This window comes from Leucoraja erinacea, chromosome 5, assembly GCF_028641065.1.
Source record: "Leucoraja erinacea ecotype New England chromosome 5, Leri_hhj_1, whole genome shotgun sequence".
Lineage (NCBI taxonomy): Eukaryota > Metazoa > Chordata > Chondrichthyes > Rajiformes > Rajidae > Leucoraja > Leucoraja erinaceus.
The window spans coordinates 64,465,504-64,492,974 of NC_073381.1; the positions used below are offsets into that span (position 1 = coordinate 64,465,504).

The 27,471-nt window shown below is 44.8% G+C and overlaps 1 protein-coding gene across 1 annotated transcript in view; it reads right to left on the reverse strand.

Annotated features, from left to right (window-relative positions):
• Positions 1-27,471, reverse strand: part of LOC129697344 (amine sulfotransferase-like) — a 66,567-nt gene that overhangs the window by 16,452 nt on the left and 22,644 nt on the right. Inside the window, exons 2-3 of the mRNA XM_055635795.1 lie at positions 1,695-1,858; positions 178-380 (exon numbers count right to left, since the gene is read on the reverse strand). Coding sequence (XP_055491770.1) covers positions 178-380; positions 1,695-1,836 — 345 coding nt within the window. The 5' untranslated portion in view covers positions 1,837-1,858. The remainder of the gene's footprint in view (positions 1-177; positions 381-1,694; positions 1,859-27,471) is intronic.

Genomic DNA, 27,471 nt, shown 5'->3' on the forward strand with positions numbered 1-27,471 from the left:
ACATATAGAAAAATCAGAAATAGGTTTTCCAAAATAAATGTGTTTAAAGGAAGTTATTGGTTATCTAACCGGGGAGGGTTTAGAGATATGATAGGGATTGCCTTTAGTTGGCGACGTGATTCAAAATTAGGCATAGTTGTCCAATACATTTTAGTGCGATTAAAAAAAACCTCTTACTTTTCCCTTCTTTGCCTTCAAAGCTTTAGGAACGAGATGGTAGGGCAAATGTGTGACATTCAATCGAGGTGATGGGCGTTCTGGGAAATTTGAGTTTGGCACCTCAATCCAAGGAGCACGTTGTATTGTTGGTTTACTCTGAACATCATCCAGATCACCATCAGCGTAAATTAAACTCAATATTTGCTGCATCCATATGGTACCTGGTGTGCAGAAGAGAAGTGTAATGAATGAACAAGATACACAATGTTGCTCATATTCCAACTTACACCGAGTGATGGCTTCAAATGATAGCTTCAATAAAGAGAATCAAAAATATCTGCAGAAGCTGGAAATCAGAAATAAGCACTAATAAATGCTGATAAAACTAAACAGATCAGGCAGCACCTTTGGAAATGTTGGCATCTTGTCAGGAGTACAAGGGGAGCCAAATATGTCTCCAGAAACGCCAGAAAGACTAAAGCACCCCTTGAACTACCCCAAACTCCATTCCCTATGAACAGATTCTATCCAACTACATGCAAACAACTTGAGGCCAAACCAATTTGTGTGTAACCTTGAGTAATTTATGACAGACGTAGCAAATGGACTACTTACTCATCCCATATCAATGCTATATCTATACATCAAATATCAGTGCTGCCTCAGCTTATCAGCTGAAGAAATACATACTGTTCTGATACATTCTTTGCTTCTGAGCCTCTAATCTCTAAACTTACTGCTAACTCACAATACTACTTCTGTGCTTGCCAACTTACATGGGCTCCTGGTAATACAAATTCACGATTTTAAAATCTTTGTTCTAGTTTTCAAAATCTCTTCTGCCTACATTTCCACACACCAATTCTGGTTTCTGGCCACTCTCAAATTTCATTTTACCATCTCCTTTCAGGAATACCCTCCTTAAACTTTTCTATTTTTCTTTTTTTGTCTTAACTTTTTGACCATGTTTTTGACCACCTGTTTCAATTTCTGAAATGATATGATGTGATTTTTGTTTTGATATTGTTTTTGCAAAATGATCAACTCTTGTTGCCTCAAAACCTTTGATCCAAAAGCAGTAGAGTTGCTGCCTTACAGCGCCAGAGACTCTAGTTCTATCCTGACATTAGACGCTTGTCTGCACGGAGTTTGTACGTTCTCCCCGTGTCCTGCATGGGTTTCCTCCGGGAGCTCCAGTTTCCTCCTACACCCCAAAGATGAAGAGGTATGTAAGTTAATTGGCTTGGTACAATTGTAAGTTTTCCCTAGTGTGTAGGACCGTGTAAGCATGTGGGGACCACTGGTCGGCGCTGACTTGGTGAAGGGCCTGTTTCTGTATCTCTAAACTAAACTAAACAACAGAATAACAAGGTAGGTGTATAGCTTTAAATCCAGTGCCCTCAAAGCCCGGGGAATGAGATAGCTTAAAACAAAAATCTGTTGTTGTAAATGGATGGAAATGGTAGAGGAGAGAGCAGCGCCAACAAAACTCCAAAGACTTTGACTACTTTCAGAAATTGCCCATAGTTTCTTACCAGATTTAGGATATGTCACAATGAAGACATCCGAATCCTTTATTTCAAAATGTTCCAGTTGTTCTAAATGTTCTTTTTTGTAGATAGCTGAAACAAAGTTACAGCCTTTGTACTGAAAATAATGATTATCAGCCGTGGACATGTTTTGTGTACAAATGAGGAACCTACAAAAGATGAACATCAAAATATATTCATCTAAATGTCATATATTTGATCAGGAGGAAAATGATAACAATTTGCATTATATTGAACTTATTCCCTCATAGGATGTTTAGCAACATAGTATTCTTGCATTTTTACTTCTCCCCACTCATTGTGTTATGTGGATTTGCAGTCTATTTTATGCGGATCTAGACTGCTCAAAACCTCTGCTTCTTTTGTGACCCAAGAATAAGCTTCTGTAGCCACATGATTAATAAAGTAATCTTGACCAACATAAATAACATGGAATCACTATGTCCGTCCAACGCCCACATAAAACAATTGCTATTGTTACTTTCGGAAACTCTAAATAAAAACCATGGTCCCTTTTTGGATGTGCTAAATGCACTCTGTATTCCACTTTTGAAATGTAGCTCAAGTCATTGTTACTTTATATCACACGGTGAACACGTTTTAACCTTCAATAACAATCTCCAGGCCAGGGAACCATGTTCTTTAAAATACGGCCGTCCAAACCTCTAGCATGCTTATCCAATTCCACACGAATGCCCCATTCAAAAGGATTAAAACAAAATAACCCCACTATTTAAGAGGGAGAAAAAAAAGGATCAACAAATTGGTTAACTAATTATCTGTGGGAGGGAAAATGCCCGAGCCTATTAAGAAAACAATGTAGAACTGAACAGAGTCATTAATGCTTCATGATTTATGCCAGAATTGGCTTCATGGAAGGAGGGTGGTGGGGGAAGGTTGTTATCGGACTGAAGTTCTTTGGCTAGTGGTGTGCCTTAGGAATCAGTGCTGGGCCCATTGCTGTCTGTGGTTTATATCAACGATTTAAATGAAAATATACAAAGCATGATTAGAAAGTTTGCAGATAGTTTAGATCAGTTTAGAGATACTGCATTGAAACTGACCCTTTGGCTCAGTGAGTCACCAGCACATCAGTTCCAGACACTAGGGACAATTTATAGAAGTCAATTTGCCTACAATCCTGCACAGGTTACAGGGAGAATGTGCACGCTCCGCAAAAGACTGCACCCGCATTCAGGATCGAACCCGGGACTCTAGTGCTGTAAGGCAGCAACTCTGCCGCTGCACCACTTACACAAAAGTAGGCGGGGTATTGTAGACAGTGAAGATGGTTATCAGATATTACAGCAGAATCTTGCGCAGTTGTGAGACTGCTTTACCGAAGGAACATGAGGAAATCCTGTTTATTCCATTTCACAGAGACATGACTCACTCTCAACTCGCCGGACTACGCCCAAAGGTTTCTTGATTCAACACATGAACCCGATGGCCGCATCGGAAAATCAAAGCGGCGGTGGTGTCTCCCTCATCGTAAACTCTCCTTGGTGCTCATTGTGATCGTCCAAATCCCGCTCCCTGCACCTGAACGTCTAGCAAAGATGTGTTAACCGTTCTACCTCCCAGGGTACTTCACTTCCATCATCATGACTGTGGTCGACATCCCACCCCAGACAGCTGTTTGGCTGGCTTGCAGTGGTCGACAAACACCAGACATATACCTTGATGCATTCCCAATCTTATCTGGGGACTCACACTGGGCTAGTTTGTAGAAGTTTGACAAAATCAATACCACCTGCACTTTTGCACATCTCAAAAAGCGCATCAATTAAAAAAAAATCAGTGACTGAGAGAGTGGGCACGATACACCTCCAATTATCCTTTAACCAATGCCACATTTATCAATGTATTCAAGCGATTGCTCATTGTATTCAGGCACCAAATGCAGATAAACTCACATGATTCAGCTGTTAAAACATGTGGCAGTTTTATGTGCAAAGCCATTTAAATTTTGCATGCGCTTCCACTGATAATGATACGATTGTAACCAAACGTTGTTGCTAATGTTGATTATTTTTTTAATATAATCACATTTCATCCCCTCTGAATTTGAATGAAAATTATTACAAAAAATACTGATAAATCTAGACCTTGACTACCATATCCCTTTTCTAAATTCATTTGTTGAGTTTGTTATGAGACAGAAGCATTAGATGGTCTGAAGAAGGGTTTCGGCCCGAAATGTCACCTATTTCCTTCGCTCCATAGATGCTGCTGCACCCGCTGAGTTTCTCCAGCATTTTTGTGTACCTTAGATGGTAACATTTTGTTTGGAGGGGTATTCCTCTTCATTACATCACTTAGAGCAGCTATTCTCAAACGTTTTTGGCCACATCCCCCCGAGCCCCGTTTCCAGAGCCCCCTGTCAAACTGGGATACAACACGAACAGATAGACAGAAAATCATTTATTATTAGACACCAAGATAACTTGAACATCCGACATGTGGAATTTTTTTTTTTAAAGACTGTATGAAATTAAACACGTATCAGGCCTAATGAGATCCTTGAGTTAGGTGTTTTTCTGCAGGTTTTATGATATCATGAAAGCAGGCATCCATTGACCCTGCCTGCTTCAAAAAATCCATCATTGTATCGGTACCAAAAAATGCCCCCCCAGCCTGTCTGAATGACTACCGTCCGGTGGCCCTTACCTCGGTAGTCATGAAATGCTTTGAGAGGCTGGTGAAGAAACACATCTGCGCCTTCCTCCCTCGGAACATGGACCCGTTGCAGTTCGCATACCGTCCGAACAGATCCACGGACGATGCGGTCTCCCAGGTCTTGCACACCGCTCTCTCTCATCTTGACAGCCAGAAGGGGGGCTACGTGAGGATGCTGTTCATAGACTACAGTTCAGCCTTCAACACGATAGTCCCCACCAGACTGGCCGGGAAACTAATGGAATTGGGACTCAACACCTCCCTGTGTGCCTGGGTCCTGGACTTTCTCACCGCCAGGCCCCAAGTAGTCAAGATGGGAGGGAATACATCGAAGTCCCTCACCCTGAGCACAGGATCGCCCCAGGGTTGCGTCCTCAGCCCCCTATTGTACTCCCTGTACACACATGACTGTGTGGCTAGGTTCAGCTCCAACTCAATAATTAAGTTTGCTGATGACACTGTGGTGGTGGGCCTGATCTCAGACAACGACGAGAAGGCCTACCGGGAGGAGGTGGCTGGTCTTTTTTTTAATTAAAAAAAAAAAAATACTTTATTGATCCCCTCAGGGAAATTCAGATGTCCAGAAGCCCCCAACCAACAAACCCACAGATTCAAAACGAACGCAGACAGAAAATACATAGAATACACTGTGGACACTACCTGAGAGCAATAAATACTTAAAAAGACCAATAATTAACAATTAAAAATTAAAAATTGCAAGAATGCATCCCCCTACAGCCTAGTGGTCCGAATTATAAAATTTAATGGCTGCAAGGGTGAAGGATCTCCTGAACCGCTCCGTTCTACAGGGCAGGGAGAGGAGCCGGAAGAGAAGTGCTCTTTTGACTCTCCAGAATTACATGGAGGGGATGCCCGGGGTTTTTCAGGATGACCTGCACCTTGTGCCTCATACGCCTCTCAAGCACATCCATCCCAGAGTCTAGTCTCCCCTCCAGCACTGAGCTAGCTCATTTAACCAGTTTGACCAGCTTCTTGTTTTTTTCACTAATGCTGTTGCCCCAGCAGACAACAGCGTAGAAAATAACACTTGCAACCACAGTGTTGTAAAACATGTGCAGCATATCACTACACACGTTGAAGGATTTGAGCCTTCTGAGGAAAAAGAGTCTGGCCTTTTTTGTAGAGGGAGTCAGAGTTGACAGACCAGTCCAGTTTGTTATCAAGGTGCACTCCAAGGTATTTATATGTCTGCACCACCTCAATGTCAGCCCCAGCAGCGTTGACCGGCTGAAGGGGGAGCTTGGACCTGCCAAAGTTAACCACCATCTCTTTTAGTTGTGTTCAGGATGAGACAGTTCTCTTCACTCCAGGCACAGAAGGAACTGGTCAAGTTCCTGTATTCCTCCTCCTGCCCGTTCCGTACACATGCCACAATCGCTGTATCATCTGAATATTTCTGTACGTGGCATGTGTCAGACTTATAGTTAAAGTCTGCTGTGTAGAGGGTGAAGAGGAACGGGGCCAGAACCGTTCCCTGTGGGGCACCAGCATTGCACACCACTGTGCCAAAGACACTGTCCCCCAGCTTGACAAACTGTGGTCGACCCGTCAGGTAGTCGTATATCCAGGAGATAAATGTGGAATCCACCCCCATCTTCTTAAGCTTGTCATTCAGAATCAGGGGTTGGATGGTGTTGAACGCACTTGAGAAGTCGAAGAACATAATCCTCACATAGCCACCTGGTTCGTCCAAAAAGGAGTATATCCGGTGCAGCATGTAGAGGACTGCGTCATCCACCCCAATGTTCTCCTGGTACGCAAACTGTAGTGGGTCGAGTGTGTGCTGGACTTGTGGTCTCAGGAGACGAATGAGTACCCACTCCATTGTCTTCATGATATGGGATGTAAGGGCCACCGGTCTGTAGTCGTTGATCTCGGTCGGCCGCCCTGCTTTGCGAACCGGCACGAGACATGATGTTTTCCACAGACCTGGTACCCTCCCTGACTGGAGGCTCAGGTTGAAAATGGTCTGGAACGGCTCCGCCAGCTGAGCCGCACAGTCTCTCAGTAGCCTGGGACATACACTATCAGGGCCAGCTGCTTTACCAGGGCACACGCAACCTCCTCAGCTCAGCTCTCACCTTGTCCGCCGTGAAGAACAGTTGAGGAGATGCCGGCATAGGAGGTGCTGCAGCTGTGGTGTTGGGGGGGCTGCCTCGTGGAGGTGATGGTGGGGGAGAGGCTGCACCTGTAGAGGTGGGAGGGGATACCAGATCAAACCTGTTATAGAACAGGGTAAACTCATTGGTCTTGTCCACGTCTCCTGACGGCTGGCTTCTCTTCTCCTTGAAGCCAGTGATCTAGCACTCTGGTGCCAGGATAACAGCCTCCTCTTGAACATCAGAAAAACGAAGGAGCTGATCATGGACTTTAGGAGGGCACATCATCTGAGGACATACACTCCATTGAGGATAAATGGGGATCCTGTGGATAGGGTGAACTGTTTTAAATATCTGGGAGTCCACATCTCTGAGGATATGACATGGGCATCAGACGCCTCAGCACTCGTGAGTAAGGCAAGGCAGCGCCTTTACGACCTCAGGCAATTGAGGAAATTCAGAGTGTCTCCGAGGATCCTTCAGTGCTTCTACGCAGCGGCGGTGGAAAGCATCTTGTCCAGGAACATTACCATCTGGTTTGGGAATTGCTCTGCCAAGGACAAGAAGGCTCTGCAGAGAGTAGTGCGTTCGGCCGAACGCACTATGGGAACTTCACTTGCCCCCCTGCAGGAACTATACATCAGGAGGTGCAACTCCAGAGCCAACAATATCATGAGAGACCCCTTCCACCCCTGCAACGGACTGTTCGAGCTGCTACGGTCAGGCAAACGCCTCCGTTGCCATGCGGTGAGAACAGAGAGGTTGAGATGGAGTTTCTTCCCAGAGGCCATTCGGACTGTAAACGCCTATCTCACCAGGGACCAACTGTACTGAACGTTTTTCCTTCCATTATTTATTATGTAAAAGAATATGTGTGTTATGATTGTGTTTATAGTTTGTTTGGTTGTTTGGTTGTTTGTCTTTTGCATAAAAGTCAAGTTCAACTTCAAGTGAGTTTATTGTCAAGTGTCCCTGTATAGGACAATGAAATTCTTGCTTTGCTTAAGCACACAGAAAATAGTAGGCATTTATTACAAAACAGATAAATGTGTCCATATACCATGATGTAAATATATACACACATGAATAAATAAACTGATAAAGTGCAAATAGTAGAAAGTGGTTATTAACAATCAGAGTTTTATCCAAGCCAGGTTTAATAGCCTGATGGCTGTGGGGAAGTAGCTAATCCTGAACCTGGTTGTTGCAGTCTTCAGGCTCCTGTACCTTCTACCTGAAGGTAGCAGGGAGATGAGTGTGTGGCCAGGATGGTGTGGGTCTTTGATGATACTGCCAGTCTTTTTGAGGCAGCGGCTGCGATAAATCCCCTCGATGGAAGGAAGGTCAGAGCCGATGATGGACTGCGAGCATTGCCACTTTCATTTCACGGCACATCTCGTATGTGTATGTGACAAATAAACTTGACTTGACTTGATCAGGCTCCAAATTAGCCAATGACTGTCGGAGGTCTCCTCTTGTCGCGATATCAATTCTGTTTCTAGATTTTATCCAGGAAACTACCTTGCTGAATCCGCACTCAACCAAATATGTTGAGGGAAAGGCGATAAAAAATCTTTGGGCTTTTTCCCACAGTATTAGAAATTTATCTGGCAGATGACATAACTGACGACGTGCAGTTATATCACTCTGAAAATCAATCAAGCTCTCTTGAATTTCTGCCCCAACTTGGGTGGGTTGTATGTCAAATGGATTCAAAATCCAATCCGGTTTTGAACATTTCAAAATCCAGCGGCAAGCAAAAGGTTAGAGAGATATGCCATTTATTGTCACTATACATGTACAGTGAAACTGAAAGCTGCTCGTACTCAGTGCATACATACAATTTAGCACAAAAAACAAGAAACAGAAAAAACAAAAAACAGAAGGGAGATGGGGGGGGGGGGGGGGGCCATATATACATATATCATATATACATATATACAGATGGAAGTCCGTGTTGGGCGGTGTAGTCAGTGCATGTGTGAATTTGAATTTATGGTAGATATAATTCTCGGAAAGCAACTATTCCTGAGTCTGTTTGTCCTGGATTTGATGCACCTATAGCGCCTTCCAGAGGGCAGCAGGTCGAACAGTCCAAACGCAGGATGGGAGCTGTCTTTGATGATCTTCTTTGCCCTGCTAAGGCAGCGGGAGGTGTAGATGTCCATCAGGGAGGGGAGAGGGCAGCCAATGTTCCTCTGCGCTGTCCTGGTTACCCTCTGAAGCCTCTCCCTGTCTGCCATGGTGCAGCTGCCATACCATGCTGTAATGCAGTATGTCAGCAGGCTCTCGATGGACGAGCGGTAGAAGGTCAGCAGCAGGTTAGAGTCCAGGTTGTGCTTCCTGAGGACCCTCAGGAAGTGCAGCCGCTGCTGAGCCTTCTTGATGACCGCTGTCGTGTTGTCCGTCCAGGAGATGTCGGCAGCGATATGGACACCGAGAAACCGGAAGGTGTTGACCCTCTCCACACACTCGCCGTTGATGTGTAGGGGGGCTAAGTCGGTGCTGTGCCTCCTGAAGTCGACAATGAGCTCTTTTGTTTTCCTGGTGTTCAGAGCCAGATTGTTTTTGAGCACCAGGTTGTCAACTTCAGGACTTCCTCTCTGTAGGCTGCCTTGTCTCCCTTCGAAATAAGTCCGACCACAGTAGTGTCGTCAGCAAATTTGACGATGCGGTTGTTGTTGTGGGCCGGACTACAGTCGTAGGTGTAGAGACAGTATAAGAGGGGGCTTAGCACACAGCCCTGTGGGGAACCGGTACTCAACCTGCGAGTGGAGGAGAGGTGGGGGCCGAGTCTCACAGTCTGGGGCCGGTTGGTGAGGAAATCCTTTATCCAGGCACATGTGACAGTGGGGAGGCCGAGAGTGACCAGTTTACCTATGAGAATGTCCGGAATGATTGTATTAAAGGCTGAACTAAAATCCACAAAGAGCATCCGGACGTAGCTCTGCCCCTGATGGCTCAGCACAGAGTGGAGAGCTACGGTGATGGCGTCTTCTGTGGATCTGTTTTGGCGATAGGCGAATTGGTGGGGGTCGAGGTCTGGTGGTTATGACTCTTTAGGTGATTTGAGGAGACAACTCACGACCATACAGGCATCACCCCGCGAACATGTGGAGACAGCATAGTCGCCAAAAAATTGCCTAAGTGGGACAGGTCCTTTAGTGATGTGGGGAAACTCGCTACATATGTTTAGTCGTGAAATCATCCAAATTACCGTGAAAATTACAATTTCAACTGAGATTTAGCAAATGACATAACGTAGGGGACTGTAGTTTAAAACAGCTTCTGAAAAATCGGCAAGAGTTTGGTAGGCTATCTCTATGTTGTGTCTACGTGGCAAGATGTTGTCCTTGGGATTGTTTAACATTTTAGACTGATTTTGTTTTGTCGAATTCCTCAAGCTGAATAGCTTTTGTACAGCTAAGTTTTAGGTGAATTGTTACACCAGAACATACAGGAATTCAGGGTTTTTGAACGGACTTTAAAAACAAAGAGAACGACACGATGGCAGCGTCCACGGGCTACATCAGAAACCTTGGCACTTTTGACAAGAGTAGAGAGCCGTTCATCTCCTATATAGAGAGAGCAAACATGTTTTTCACGGCAAACAATACATTGGAGATTAGTGGTGAAGGAGAGATAGTGACTGAAACAAATAAAGCCGTTTGCGAACGCATGAAAGCGATTCTGCTCACGGAGATCGGGGGCGCCGTAATGGACAAGCTGCTAATGCATCTGAAGGCAACAGCGATTTTGCGATCTCCCGCAGCTACGGGAGCCTCCGACTGCAAGCGTTCCCTAGACCGCTGGAGAGAACCCGACCCATCTAGAAATCAAAGGGACTGTACCTGGAAACACCTCCGGACCGTCTGTGTGGGAATCTCATATCGGAACGGAGCTGGAGCTGCCGTCTGCAAGGGAATCCCCGTTCTAGTGAAGGTTTGCAGAAACAGCAGGTACAGTAAGCGCAGTACCTGGAAACAACAGAGAGGCCTCCATTGTGTCCGGAAACGAGGCTGACAGGCAGGACTTCAGGTCAGACTGAAGTGCAGGGGACTTCGGCCCTCTCTCCCTACTATCCTACTGGCCAACGTACCGTCCCTTGAAAACAAAGTGGAGGACTTAAGGTCAAGGCTGCTTTACCAAAGGGAGCTGAGGGAATGCTCTGTGTTCTGTTTCACAGAGACATGGCTCACCCCCAGCTCCCCAGACTCAGCGGTCCAGCCTGAAGGGTTCTCCATCCACAGTATGGACCGTATGCAGGCATCTGGGAAAGGGATAGGAGTCTGCCTCATGGTCAACTCTGCATGGTGCTCAGATGTGGCAGTCCTGTCCAACTCCTGCTCTCCACACCTCGAACATCTGTCGGTGAAGTGCCGTCCCTTCTACCTCCCAAGGGAATTCACCTCCATCATCCTGACCGCGGTCTACATCCCACCCCAGGCAGATGTCCGTCTGGCACTGGAGGAGCTGCACGCCATGGTCAACAAACACCAGACGTCTTACCCCGAGGCGTTTACCACCAAAGCAGGGGACTTCAATAAAGCAAACCTCAAGAAATCGCTCCCTAACTTCCATCAACATGTCTCCTGCTGCACCAGAGGACCTAACACCCTCGACCAATGCTACACCACCATTAAGAATGCCTATCACTCTATCCCTCGCCCTCACTTCGGTAAATCCGACCATTCCGCGGTGCTGCTTCTTCCTGCCTACAGGCAGCAATTGAAGAGAGCACCCCCAGAGGTGAGGACAGTACAGAGCTGGTCGGGGGGGGGGGCAGAGGAACAACTCCAGGACTGTTTGGAGTCTGTAGACTGGGCAATGTTCAGGGACTCGGCAACGGACCTGAATGAATACAACACAGTCGTTACAGACTTCATAAAGAAATGTGTGGAGGACTGCATCCCTACAAAAACCTTCCGAGTGTTTCCCAATCAGTAACCTTGGATGAACTATGAGATCCGCACTCTTCTGAAGACCAGACACCGGGCATTCATGTCTGATGATACAGTGGTCTACATGAAGTCCAGATATGACCTTGGTAAGGCCATCAAAAAGGCTAAAAGGGACTTCAAGCTGGAGGATGAGACGGATGTTTGGCAGCTGTGGCGGGGCCTGAATGCGATCACCTCCTACAAGGCGAAATCAGGAGGTAGATCGAATGTCGGCGAAACATCACTCCCTGACGAGCTCAATGCGTTTTACGCACGTTTTGATAGGGAGAACACTGATGTGCCTTCTCGAGCCCCCATTCGCTGTGATGGTATTTCAGTCTCAGTCACAGAGGTCGATGTCAGAAATCCTTCAGAGGGGTGAACCCTCGAAAAGCACCTGGACCTTATGGTATACCCAATTGAGTTCTAAAAATCTGTGCGGACCAACTGGCTGGAGTTTTAACGGATATTTTCAACCTCTCACTTCTGAGGTCTGAGGTTCCCACCTGCTTTAAAAGGGCATCAATTATACCAGTGCCCAAGAAGAGTAAGGTAACATGCCTCAATGACTATCGACCTGTGGCACTAACGCCGGTGGTGATGAAGTGCTTTGAGAGGTTGGTCATGGCGCAAATCAACTCCTACCTCGACAAAAACCTGGACCCACTGCAGTTCGCCTACCGCCACAACAGATCAACGGTGGATGCGATCTCGCTGGCCCTCCACTCTGCTCTGGACCACTTGGACAACAAAAAATCATATGTCAGGCGGTTATTCATTGATTACAGCTCGGCGTTTAACACAATCATCCCCTCCAAGCTCGTTACCAAACTCGCAGGACTGGGTCTCTGCGCATCGCTCTGCAATTGGATCCTCGACTTCCTTATTTACAGACCACAGACTGGTCGAATTGGTGGAAAGGTGTCAGCCTCGATAACAATCAGCACGGGAGCACCTCAAGGCTGCGTGCTCAGCCCCCTACTGTACTCACTCTATACTCATGACTGCGTAGCCGGTCATAGTGCGAACACCATCATCAAGTTCGTTGACGACGCCATTGTTGTGGGACGTATCACTGATGGGGACGAGTCAGAGTATAGAAGAGAGATCGACCGACTGACCAAATGGTGCCAGCATAATAACCTGGCCCTCAACACCAGCAAAACCAAGGAACTGATTGTGGACTTTGGAAGGGCTAGGATGGGGACCCACAGTTCCGTTTATATCAACAGGTCGATGGTGGAAAGGGTCAAGAGCTTCAAATTCCTGGGCGTGCACATCTCTGAAGATCTCTCCTGGTCCGAGAACACTGATGCAATTATAAAGAAAGCACATCAGCGCCTCTACTTCCTGAGAAGATTACGGAGAGTCGGTATGTCAAGGAGGACTCTCTCTAACTTCTACAGGTGCACAGCAGAGAGCATGCTGACCGGTTGCATCGTGGCTTGGTTCGGCAACTTGAGTGCCCATGAGCGGAAAAGACTACAAAAAATAGTAAACACTGCCCAGTACATCATCGGCTCTGACATCCCTACCATCGAGGGGATCTATCGCAGTCGCTGTCTCAAAAAGGCTGGCAGCGTCATCAAGGACCCACACCATCCTGGCCACACACTCATCTCCCCGCTGCCTTCAGGTAGAAGGCACAGGAGCCTGAAGACGGCAACGTCCAGGTTCAGGAATACTACTTCCTCACAGCCATCAGGATATTAAACTCAATTCATACAAAACTCTGAACATTCATAGCCCATTATCTGTTTATTTGCACTTGATCTGTTTATTTATTCATGTGTGTATATATTTATATAATGGCATATGGACACACTGATCTGCTCTGTATTATTCGTGCCTATTATATTCTGTTGTGCTGAAGCAAAGCAAGAATTTCATTGTCCTATCCGGTACACATGACAATAAACTCTCTTGAATCTTCTTACACCCTTAAAGGCAAAAGACGTGTCATTCAATGACATTATGAAAAAGTTGGAGGAGCACTTCAACCCAAAGCCTCTGGAAATTGCAGAAAGCTATAAATTTGGCACTAGAAACCAGAAGCAGTATGAGACAATCAATGAGTACATTATTGCCTTGAAAAACTTAAGTTTACACTGTAACTTTGAAACCTTTCTCGGACGCGCACTGTGACAGATTTGTCTGTGGTCTAGTGAATGAACAAATTCAGTCCAAACTCATGAACACTCCACATTCGAGAAAGCATGCAAGATTGATACCACAATGGAGATGGCATCAAAGAATGCTCGCGATTTTCACCCACCACGGACTGCAGTGGCCGTTTACAGTCACAAGGCAGTGCCTATGGCCAAACCAAGAGGCGCTAAACCAAACCAAAGTATGGCAGGGAGCTGAGTTCAGCCAGTTGTTATCGTTGCAATGATAATCACTCATCCCAATTTTGTCAGTTCAAAATGACCAAGTGCTACAACTGCCAGAAGAAAGGCCATATCGCCTCAGCATGTCGGACCAAGCTTAAAACAGGAAACCAACAATCTACGGGAATCAAGCAACAACACCAGAAAGGAGTTCACAACTTGGAGATGAACAGAGATGGAAATGAACTTGGGTTGTACACCATTTATGCAACCAACATTGATAAGCCTACAACCAGCCAAGGCAAGGAGTTTCGAATGAAACTATTGATAAATGAACAGTTAATCGATATGTGTATTGACACGGCAGCAGATTGTTCGGTCATGAGCAGAGAACAGTATGAAACAAAGTTCCCACAGATACCATTGTTTGAGAGTAAAGTCAAGCTGAGAAACTACTCGGGCGAAGTTTTGGAGACATGTGGACAAATGAAATGTAAAGTTCAGCATAATGGTCAGTCAGTAACACTGCCCATCACAGTGGCCAGCTACAGAAATAACCCAACCCTCCTTGGAAAGGTTTGGCTGAGTAGAATAGAGTTAGACTGGAAGAACATTTTCAGCGTCAATTTGTCAAATCTCGTCTTGAAAATATCATAAGCAAACATGCAGAGATTTTTGCCGACCATTACACGGGAATAACATGGTACTCTGCACACATTCGACTTAAACAACATGTGAAACCAGTGTATTGTCCACCAAAACCTTTACCATATGCACTAAAGCAACAAGTGGATGAAGAACTTGACAGGTTTGAGCGTAATGGAGAACTCGTGAAGACAGACCAGAGTAACTGGGCAACGCCAATTGTGGCCGTAACCAAGGCCGACAAAACTGTTCGACTATGTGGTGACTACAAAGTCAAAATCAATCAAGCCGTTGATGACGAACAATATCCGTTGCCAACCTCGCAAGATCTGTACGCAGAACTTAGAGTCTTCACTAAACTTGATTTGTCTCACGCTTATGCCCAACTCAATGTCGATAAGGAAAGTCAGCAGTACTTGACGATCAACACACATACGGGCTTGTATTCATATACAAAGCTGCCCTATGGTGTGAAATCCTCCCTGAAAACTTTCCAATCTGTCATGGACCAAATATTACAAGGTATTCCGCATTGTGTGCAACCAGAATGACCTACTGATATTCACAGAGGGCCTGGTAGAATATCTGGAGATCCTTGAGCAAGTTATCACACGACTGAACTGCCACAATATCAAACTGCGACAAAGTAAATGTTCATTTGAGCAGTCAGAGGTGGTCTACCTTGAAAGTTGAAGCAATATTGAATGCTCTAAAACCCAACAATGTGTCAGAGCTACGATCATTCCTTGGCATGGTGCAGTTCTATGCATGATTCCCTCCAGATTTAGCAACTGTGCTAAAGCCACTACATCATCTGCTACTACAAAAATATGTGAAATGGACGTGAGGAAAGGAACAGCAACGTGCATATGACATCTGCAAGGTGAGGTTTGTAAGTTAAGTAATTCACTGTATAGGTAAAATGAAAATGTGTAAATATGTAAAATAAATATATTATGTTTATTATTTAAGATTTCATGAATACTGGTTTATATCAAGTATCATAACAACAAGAAAATTGTAACTGTGTACTTAGATTTAATACTTTAAAAAAGGAGAGCGGTGTAATGTATTCATGCATATTCATGTATATGCTAATGAGTTGGTGTTGTATATAAGTAGGGAATGTTGGGTCATAAATCTCTCTCGTGATCCAGGCAGCCTGCGTGTAAGTTGTTATTCATTCTGCTATCCAGAATATAATAATGGACTTTTTATATAATTGCATCGTTGTGTTGGGTCCAGGAAAGAGCTTCAGAAATATGCACGCCCAGGAATTTGGAACTTTTGACTCTCTCCACCATCGTCCCGTTGATATAGACAGGTCTGTGGGTCCACATCCTTCCTCTTCCAAAGTCCACAATCAGTTCCTTGGTCTTACTGACATTGGGAGCCAGGTTTTTGTGCTGGCACCATTTGGAGAAATCGATCGATCTCACTTCTATACTTTGACCGATCACCATCTGTAATTCGTCCAACAATGGTGGTGTCGTCGGCGAACTTAAAGATGCAGTTCGCACTGTGTCCGGGGAAGAATCCCAGCCACCCCCCACAACTCATGAGAGACAAGCAACATTCACTGCTGAAAACATTCTGGGAACTTGGCATTTCAAGACACTTGGCATTCCAGGCTATAAATAATATATATTATTTATATAATTTTTATATTATATATAATATAATATACAATATATTTTATATTATATATTATTTATATATAGATAAATAATCATTTAATATAAAAAATATAAATAATAAATAGTAATAAGTTTATCTTATTAAAATATGCCAGCTTGATTGTACCACAGATCAGGAAATGTTCTCTCATTTCATGACAGTGCAGCATGTTCAAATTCCTAGGCGTTAACATCTCCTTAGAGCTATCCTGGGCCCAGCACAAAGAATCTTGAAACAAGAAGTACCAACATTTTTACATTCTTACATGCTTAAAGAGACTTGGCACACCATTGAATGTTCCTACAAACCTCTACAAGATTTTCACTACCCTGGAGTCTCATGTGCTACAATAGAATCTCCGGTCTGCCTCCCCTAATTAATGAGTTTCCTACCACTATGGCTCTGCCTGACATTACTCTTCCCTGCTGTGCTCTGAGTCAGGTTCAGTGTCATCCCCCTAACTGCTACTGCTCCTCACTTTTAACATGTCACTCCCATCAGGGTACACCTGTTTTGAAGTGGAATGGCCACAGGGGTCAGTTGCACTCTCTGTTTACTCATAGAGCCATACAGCACAGAAACAGGGTCTTTGGCGAACAAAGTGCCCATCTACACTAGTCCCACCGGCCCGTGTTTGGTTCTTATCCTTCTTAATATTTTCCATCTATATACTTGTCTAAAAGTGTTTTAAATGCTGTTATGGTTTCTGCCTCAACTATCTCCTCTGGCAACTCATTCCAAATACCCACCACCCTCGATGTGAAAAAGTTGTCCCGTAGATTCCGATTAAATCCTTCCCTTCTCATCTTAAACTTAAATCTTCTGGTTCTTGATTCTGAAAAATCTGGGTAAAAGAATCTGTGCATCTACTCTATCTATTCCCCTCAAGATCTTGTTCAGTTCTGTAAAATCACTTACCATCCTCCTACTCTCCAAGGAATAGACTCCTAGGGTCTGTTCAACCTCTCCATATAGCTCAGGTCCTCAAATACTGGCAATATCCTCGTAAATGTCTGCAGTCTTCCCAGCTTCACATCAGCTTTACTCCCTTTCCTCGTGGCCACCCCACCTTCGTTCCTGTATTCACACAGAGAGCTCTCTACTAGAGAGCTGCACCTGGACACAATTCCCACAAGTATAGTCATCAGGGACACCAACAGTGTCCCTGACTTCCCACGTCCTGCAGGAAGAATATTGAACCATTCTACCTGTCATCACTACCACACTAGACAAAAGGAAAATAAAAGCAGAGCAATCGCACAGAAGAAACAGCAGACTGTACCTTTACTATAGATAGATATAGATATGCCATTTATTGTCACTATACATGTACAGTGAAATTGAAAGCTGCTCGTACTCAGTGCATATATATAATTTAGTGCAAAAAACAAGAAACAGAAAAACAAAAAAAAACAGAAGGGAGGGGGGGGGGGGGGGGGGGGGGGGGGAGGGATAGGTGCACAATTCTGCAGCGCTATATACATATATACAGATGGAAGTCCGGGTGTTGGGCTGTGAAGTCAGTGCATGTGTGAATTTGAATTAAGAGTAGTTATAATTTTCGGAAAGCAGCTATTTCTGAGTCTATTTGTCCTGGATTTGATGCACCTATAGCGCCTTACCAGTGCCCGTCTGCTTAGCCTCGTTGCCTCAGCCTCCTCACCAAAGGATCTTGAGCCAAAGCCTCACACTTATGGGCCCGTCCCACTTAGGCGATTTTTCAGCAGACTGCCGGAACAAGAATTCTCGCTACTCTCCATGGCGGGCGGCTTCATTCTAGTCGCCGCTAATTTTTCAACATGTTAAAAATTTGCGTCGACCATAATGAGGCCGCGACTAGTTCTCAGAATGCGAACATGAAGGCGACTCCCCAACAACTACCCGCGAACACGTGGTGACCATGTGGCGACTGCATAGTCTCCTGCAGTCGCCTAAAAAGTTGCCTAAGTGGGACAGGCGCATTACACTCAACACAGCACTTCATCTCTACACAGCCTCTCTCCCAACATAACCGTTCCCAATAGGCCGCTCCTCTGCAACATGACTTTTTTTTTTAATCGGCTATACAATTGGCCAATTTTCATCACTCAACCAATCCAACAGCCTTTTGAAATCTCCTGCTGCTGCTCCAATTCCACCTATTGTGGGCCTTGTCTGGAGTGTGGCGGTGTCTAATGGCAGTGGCTCGACTGCTGTCCGTACGCCTTTTTTATTTTTTTTTATCCCGTTAGATGTATATTTTTGGTTTAAATTTTTTTTAGCTGTGTATATGTGGGGGGGGAGAAGGGGGGAAACCGTTTAATCTCTTCCCTGTACGGGGACCTGACTTTTTCCCTGTCGGGTCTCCGGTGTCGTTGGGCCTAACATCGTGGAGCCGGCGGCGGCCTCCAACCGGAACGAACCTGAGGGCTCCAGTGGCGGAGCCAGCGGACTCGCCATTGCGGAGCTGGCTGACTTCGGATTGGGGAGAGCTGTGGTGGCGCGTGGCTGCGACCCGACTTCGGAGCTTCGGAGGCTCCCGTAACAGCAACTTTTCCCACCGGAATAGCGGGGTTTAAATGACTCGGAGCAGGGCCTAACATCGCCCGGCGCGGTTTAAACGGCCGCGGGACTTACCATTGCCCACCGGGGGTTTTAACATCTTGAGCCCCAGTTGCCTCGATGCTGCAGTTGAACTGCTGGACCGTGGGAGAAGAACAAAGGGATGACATAAGACTTTTGCCTTCCATCACAGTGAGGGGGTGTTGGAGATTCACTGTGTAAAGTGTGTTAAGTGTGTGTCTTGGTCTTTTTTGAAAAGTCATGGCTGCAGGAGTGAAATTTTGTTCAAACCTTGTCTGTTTGAATGACAATAAAAGGCATTCTATCTTCTATTCATTCTATCTATTCTATTACTTGCCAGCCTTTGTCTTGCGTCAACTTTTTTTCCGCCTTCACTCTCTCCCCGCACTACAATCAGTCTGAAGAAGGGTCTCAACCTGAAGCATCACCTATCCATGTCCTCCAGAGATACTGCCTGACCTATTGAGTTACTCCAGCACTTTGTGTTGCCCACAGTGCAGAGGTTGTGTGTACATTCTATATAATGCATGTCAGCAATTCACCTGAACTTTGAACGCACCACCCATGTCACAGTATGTCTTCAACATCTAATTAATCTGTTTGTCACATACCATCCGAATTTGGAAGTTTATTGCCATTTCTTCGTTATTGTGCTTAAACTTTGATTTGCTCCAGTAACATTACTTTTTGTATCTTTGCCACACAATGGTTCAATTTGTGACTCATAACACCTCCAGGGCAAATTGGGATGGGCAATGCCCATCGCCAACAGATTAATTAAACAATGCAAAGTTGATCATAGTCCCTTACTAGAATTATTACTAGTTAAAAAAAATACTGGAGTAACTCAGCAGGTCAGTCAACATTTCTGGCCAAAACATGGATTAGTGATATTTTGGGGTTTGGATTCCTGCTTAACCTTCAGAAAAAGTGTTTCCCAGTTTTGGATGACAACCAAATTCATGTACACCCAGGAAAGCACTGCCAACTCTAACATGTTGTTGCATTCAAAGGATTTTAATCATATGGCATTCGATACCACTTAAACCGTGATTCAATAGGATAATAATAGCATTGAAAGTCAAAATTGAGAGGAATCTTTCCTCATTGATGCACTGCGTGATTTTACTTCTGTCCCAGTAGATTTTTTCCACTTCCCAGTGACTTGAAATCTACCAATATTTGTTTATTTCTCCACCTTCGACCCTCTTTGTACCAGTTCCATCCCGTTCTCCAAATTGCCAACTTTTGCACTTCCCAACGATTTCCTGTTGACTCAAAGCCAGTAGCCTAATGGCCAACAAAGGTTTGTGTTTTCAATAGCAAGGCCAGAGAGCTGGGAAACTGAACTTAGTTGAAAGCTACGTCAACCTGTATTAGTATGAACAGATCAAAGACCTGCCCAGGTGAACAACCGCACATACAGTTCCAAACATCCACTGGGCGAGAAAATTGCCAATTCTGGCCTGCACCCAGATTCACTACCTGCACCACCCACATGCCTGCCTGCACTTGGGTTTTCCAGACTCAGAACACAAACAACCATGGTAAAGTGGTGCAGCGGTAGAGTTGCTACCTTATTGCGCCAGAGACCTGAGTTCAATCCTGGCTGCAGGTGCTGTCTGTTGCTACGTGTGGGTCCGCGTGGGTTTTCTTCCGTTGCTCCGGTTTCCACTCACATACCAAGTTTAGTTTAGCTTAGTTTATTTATTTTTCACTGAACCTTGGTACATGTGACAATAAATAAACTAAACTAAACTAAAGATGTGCAGGTTTATTGATTAACTGGCTTCTGTACAAAAACATGTCCCTCGTTTGTAAGATAGAGCTAGAGTATAGGTGATCGCTGGTCGGCGTGCACTTAGTGCGCTAAAGGGCCTGTTTCCTTATCTTCCACACACAAAGTGCATTGTCAATAGAGCAGGAAAGCCTCAGGCTTTGTACCACTGAAGTATTGCCTCCAGTACGGGCTTTGACAGTTTCCCAATGACTTTTTGAAAAAGTTAAAATGTTAATGCCTATTTGAAATTGTCTTATAATAAATTGAAAAGTAAAATAGAATTCTGAACAATTAGAAAGTAAATAATTCAAACATCTCATTTCTGTGGGAATGACCCCCTTTCACAACTCCAATATGAGTAGGGACAAAAGACATCAAATATCCCAAATGGGCATCAGGAACATCTCATTCAAGCATAAGGTTCACAGTCAGTTCAATACCACAGACAGAAGAAGAATGAAGGACAGAAATGAGGAAAAAGCCACAGCCAGAACCAGCAAGAGAGAAAAAGCACTGCGTTCTGAAGATCAGGAACAGCATGGTACTGAACATAGCCCAGCGTTGGGAGATTGGAGCATCAACTCATTAGACCAGAAGCTGTCATAGGAAAAGACGACAATGATCATGAACCCGACTGGTCTAACTGTGGTAGAATGCACTCCTTGGGGTGATCAGGTCTGTACCTCGGTCCAGCACAAGTGAAACAGCTTGTGTAGGCTCTGGGCACATAGTGCTGTGCTTCCAACTAGTAACATGTCCGATTCCAAGAGGAAGAGCATCACCCACATCTACAAGCAGAAGAGGATCAGGGCGGAAAGGGAGAAATTATGACCCACGTCACTTCAGGTTTAAGTTTAGGTTTAGGTTTATTATTATCACATGTGCTGAATAGATTGAAAGACTTTGTTTGCATATTATCAAAACAGATCAGATATATTATGCATAAATATAATCGTCAAACTCAATAGATCGAGCAAAGAGGAAGATATAGAGTGCAGGATATAGTTCTCAGCATTGTAGCACATCAGTTCCATCGACTAGGTCCAATGCCCAAACTGGGATAGGGTGAATCAGACTGAACACCATTGTATGGACGGATCATTCAGAAGCCTGATAACAGGGGAAGAAGCTGTACCCAAGTCTGGCAGTGCGTGCTTTTAAGTTACTGTGCCTTCCGCCACACGGGAGCAGGGAGAATAACGAATGACTGGGGTGGGACAAGTTTTCAATTATGTTGGCTGCTTTTCCCAGGACATGGAATACAAGAACATAGAATAAAAGATTCTGTCCAAGAATATCAACAGAGCTGCGTCATGACTAGAATATAGATCTCTGACAACTTTGCATTCCTCAAGAATACGAATCCATGTTTGAGATAGCATGATGGATACTTGCCTGGTCAGTGTGGACCAGGAGAAGACCTCTGACAAAATATCACACATGTATATGATGAGTATGCTCTCCAAAATGAGCTATGTAAAAATTCCCTAATTTGAAAAGACTTCTTCATATAGACATCAGTAGTACAGTCCACCAAGAGGTAGGAAACAAAGCTTTCCAACCAAATCCAGAGTAGGCAAGGCGGCCTTCTCTGTATTATTTCTGTGCTTTTGTGAGTTCTACTGAATCCAATGCAAAGTATATGGGCACAAGAGTGACAATCCCAAACCATAGGGGCACACAGATCAAAACCTTCTTGGCCAACATCACCATATTCCGTTTCGACGCATAGTTGGATTGCATCTGCGACCAGTTTGAACCAACCTCAAGAAGCCAGGTCAATCGCAGCAAAAGCACGGTTACAAATACAACCAATCCTTCGTTTCCTTCACCGCCACATCTGCCTACCTGAAGACACTGGTTGGTGCACGTAAGCATGCTAAAAGAAAAGTTGGTAATGTAGTAGCAGCACTCCCTCTCAATGGTTATATGATGAGATGTGCTCTCAGAATCAATGTACGTGGAACAGGGTCCAGCTGTACTACAACCATCAATCATGCCCTGCAAGAAAAGATGGTTGGCACAAAATGCTGGAGTAACTTGGTGGGGCAGGCAGCATCTCTAGAGAGAATGGGTGACGTTGTGAGTCGAGAAGAAGGTTCTCGCCCCGAAACATCACACACTCCAGAAATGCCGCCTGTCCTGCTGAGTTACTCCAGCATTTTGTGAGAACTGTCTCGCACTGAAACGTCACCCACTCCTTCTCTCCAGAGATGCTGCTTGTCCCACTAAGATTACTCCAGCATTTTGTGTCTATCTTCGGTATCAACCAGCATCTGCAGTTCCATCCCACACTAGAGAAGAAGGTTGATGGTGTTGGATAATTCCCTGAGCTGGCTGTCAAATCCATTTGTAGAAGGCTTCATTGCCAGTTCCTCAAAAAAATATAAAACTTTGCCTAACTAGTGGAAAGTCAGTTATTTCAGGCACACACAAAGTCTTAATCTTACCACCTGCATCTCTTGAGGTGGCTGTGATACAACTGAGATGGGCATCCACCTCCTTGTGGTCTGTGTGTTTGCCAAAAAAGTTTAGAAAATACTTTATTTGAGGATTGTCCCAATCAGCCATGTAACACAGGGCTATGTGCTCTGCAGGCTATCTATCGCACACTGAAGCAAACATTGACTACCACTGGAAGATCATTAACTCAATGGAAAACACACTTTAGATCTGCCTGAAACTTATCAGTCTACCATTGAAAGATGTCCACAAGTGAATACTGCAGATTGGCACAACAATGCTGCTAGCAGTTTTTAAATGAATGTATTGAATTGGTTGGCACGATCAACATAAATAATTATATTTCATTAATATATTCTTTGAATCAAATATATTTCAGAAATGAAAAATCAATATTGGCAATGTCAAATGTTAAGGTCATTTCGGTCATCTATGGTTGAACAGTGTGTACGAAGGAACTGCAGATGCTGGTTTAAACTGGTCAAACAGTGTAGGCCTGAAATGAGCTAAGCTGTTAAAGGCGAACAGCTGAAGATCACTTTTGAAACCCCTGGCTGCCAGTTTGTCTGATTTGGCCGGTAATGGTCGAATTAAGGAGCAGCAGGATTGTAAATCATAGCGCAAAGCAGCAGTACACGTGAATCTCCATTCTATCCCCCTTGGTTAAATCCCTCCCTACCTATGTTCAAGACACCTGACACGCTCTTCGTCTACTCCATGACTCCGTTTTCTAGGCCCCTATTCCCTCATCTTCACCATGGATGTCCAGTCACTCTACACGTCCATCCCCCACCAGGAGGGTCTCAAAGCCCTCCGTTTCTTCCTCGACCGTAGAACCAACCAATCCCCATCTACTGATACTCTCCTCCACCTAACGGAGCTGGTCCTTACCCTTAATAACTTTTCGTTTGACTCCTTCCATTTCCTCCAAGTACAAGGCGTAGCTATGGGCACACGCATGGTCCCTAGCTATGCCTGCCTCTTTGTTGGGTACGTCGAACAATCCTTGTTCGAGGCGTACCGTGGCCCTATCCCCGAACTCTACCTGTGCTACATTGACGATTGCATTGGTGCTACCTCCTGCACCCACACACAACTCACTGACTTCATCCATTTCACCACTAACTTTCATCCGGCACTCAAATACACTTGGACTATTTCCGACATTTCCCGACCATTTCTTGACCTCTCTATCTCCATCGCAGGTGATCGACTACTGACCGACATCCACTATAAACCCACTGACTCCCATGGCTATCTGGGCTACACTTCTTCCCACCCTGCTTCCTGTAAGGACTCCATCCCCTATTCCCAATTCCTTTGACTATGCCGCAACTACACCCAGGATGAGGTGTTCCACAGCAGGGCATCGGAAATGTCCTCATTCTACATGGAATGGGGGTTCCCCTCTTCTACTATAGATGAGGCTCGCACCAGGGTCTCTTCTATACCCCATGACATTGCTCTCACTCCCCATCCCCCCACTCGCAACAAGGGCCGAGTCCCCATTGTCCTCACCTTCCACCCTACCAGCCGTCACATACAACAAATAATCCTCCGACATTTTTGCCACCTCCAACGTGATCCCACCACTGGCCACATCTTCCCATCTCCTCCCCATCTGTTTTCCGCAGAGACCGCTCCCTCCAGAACTCCCTGGTCAATTTGTCGCTTCCCACCCGAGCTACCCCCTCTCTGGGCACTTTCCCTTGCAACTGCAAGAAATGCTACACTTGTCGCTTTACCTCCCTCCTTGACTCCATTCAAGGACCCAAGCAGTCTTTCCAGGTGCGGCAGAGGTTCACCTGCACCTCCTCCAACCTCATCTATTGCATCCACTGCTCTAGGTGTCAGCTGCTCTACATCGGTGAGACCAAGCGTAGGCTTGGCGATCGCTTCGCCCAACACCTCCACTCGGTTCACAATAACCAACCTGATCTCCCAATGGCTCTGCATTTCAACTCCCCGTCCCATTCCGAATCCGACCTTTCTGTCCTGGGCCTCCTCCATGGCCAGAGTGAGGACACACCATAAATTGGAGGAGCAGCACCTCATATTTCACTTGGGCAGTTTGCAACCCAGTGGTATAAACATTGACCTCTAATTTCAGGCAGTCCCTACTTTCTCCTCCCCTTCTCAGCTCTCCCTCAGCCCACTGGCTCCAGTCTGAAGAAGGGTTTCGACCCGAAACTTTGCCTATTTCTATTGCTCCATAGATGCTGCCTCACCCGCTGAGTTTCTCCAGCATTTTTGTCTACCTTCGATTTTCCAGCATCTACAGTTCCTTCTTAAACATCTTAAGTATTAAATGTACACTCAATTGTACACACATCGAGAACCAGAGGACATAGGTTTAAGGTGGGGAAATGATTTAATATTAATCTGTGGGGTCACTTTTTCACGCAAAGGGTGTTAGATGTATGGAACATGCTGCCAGAGGAGGTAGTTGAGGCAGGTACTATTGCTGCGTTTAAGACACATTTAGACAGGTACATGGGTAGAACATGTTTAGAGGGATATAGGCCAATCGCAGTTGGGACCAGTGTAGATGCAGAATTTTGTTTTGTGCAGCCAAGTTGGGCTGAAGGGCTTGTTCCCATGCTGTAAGATTCTATGACTATGACTAAATAATATGCTAATAATGTAATATGCTAATACATTAAAAAGTCCAGATTGTACGCTTTATGTTCAGCATACCTCCGAAGTCTTCTAAGTGCAATACAAGATTCCACAAAATAATAATGAGAAGAAATGACATTGCTTTCACAATATAAAATGGCCAGGGCAAGGTCTTTTCCCCTTCACATTAAACCTATGTCCTCTGGTCCTCAATTCCCCTATGCGACTCTGTGTATCTACCCGATCTATTCCTCTCATGATTTTATACACCTCGACTTCCTCATTCAAATACCACAGTCTGTCCGTATTGGTGGAAATGTGTCAGACTCGATAACAATCAGCACGGGAGCACCTCCAGGCTCCGTGCTCAGCCCCCTGCTTTACTCATTCTATACACATGATTGCGTAGCGGGTCATAGTGCAAACTCCACAATCAAGTTCACTGACGTCACCACTGTTGTGGGACGTATCACTGATGGGGACGAGTCAGAGTATAGAAGTGAGATCGACCGACTGACCAAATGGTTCCAGCACAATAACCTGGCCCTCAACACCAGCAAAACCAAGGAACTGATTGTGGACTTTGGAAGGGCTAGGATGGGGACCCACAGTCCCATTTTTATCAACGGGTCGATGGTGGAGAGGGTCAATTGCTTCAAATTCCTGGGCGTGCACATCTCTGAAGATCTCTCCTGGTCCGAGAACACTGATGCAATTATAAAGAAAACACATCAGCGCCACTACTTCCTGAGAAGATTACGGAGAGTCGGTTTGTCAAGGTGGACTCTCACTAACTTCTACAGGTGCACAGTAGAGAGCATGCTGACCGGTTGCATCGTGGCTTGGTTCGGCAACTTGAGCGCCCAGGAGCGGAAAAGACTACAAAATGTAGTAAACACTGCCCAGTCCATCATCGGCTCTAACTTCCCTTCCATCGAGGGGATTTATTGCAGTCGCTGCCTCAAAAAGGCTGGCAGTATCATCAAGGACCCACACCATCCTGGCCACACACTCATCTCCACGCTGCCTTCAGGTAGAAGGTACAGGAGCCTGAAGACTGCAATGACCAGGTTCAGCAACAGCTACTTCCCCACAGCCATCAGGCCATTAAACTAAACTGAAACAAAACTCTGAACATTAATAGACCATTATCTGTTTATTTGCACTTTATCTGCTTATTTATTCATGTGTGTATATATTCATATAATGGTATATGGACTCACTGATATGTTCTGTATTCATGCCTACTATGTTCTGTTGTGCTGAAGCATAGCAAGAATTTTATTGTCCTATCTGGGACACATGACATTAACCTCTCTTGACTCTTGACTTGGAGTGCACAGCCTAAAGTTGGAGGATAACTTGTTCTATTTGATCTTATTTGATTGTGCACGCCAGGTTGATTGCATTCGTTGAAACAGGGAGGACCAGGTGAAGGTTGCAATCTCTCACCCCAGGACTCGCCCGTGATAATTCTAGGACTGTGCTAAATTTTTAGATTCCAAATTTTGCTCAATTTGAAATGCTCATATTGAGTACTTTTGTTTATGTGTGATATATTCTTGTAATATGCTCTTGTAAAAACTAATTGTGTGAATTATAGACTGATCTTGTATTATAGTAGCTGCCTTTATTTGAGTTTGTGGGATTCTGTCCTTGCAATGTAACTGATTCTGTTTTTGCAATGTAACTGATTCTGTTCATGTAATGTAACTAATTCTACTCTTGTGTTGTAGCTATTTGCTCTTGTTTGCTTGAATAATGTAATTTAGAACTGTGTGATTTATGCTTATATATTATATTACAGTCTGTTTCTGCATTATAACTGTTAGCTGCATTTTTTCCTTGTCTGAGTGTGATTTTGCTCTTGTGTTATAGTTGTATTTGGCCTTGTTTGAATTTGAGTGTTTAAGTTTGAGTAATTTTCTGCTGTATTGTAATTGCTTG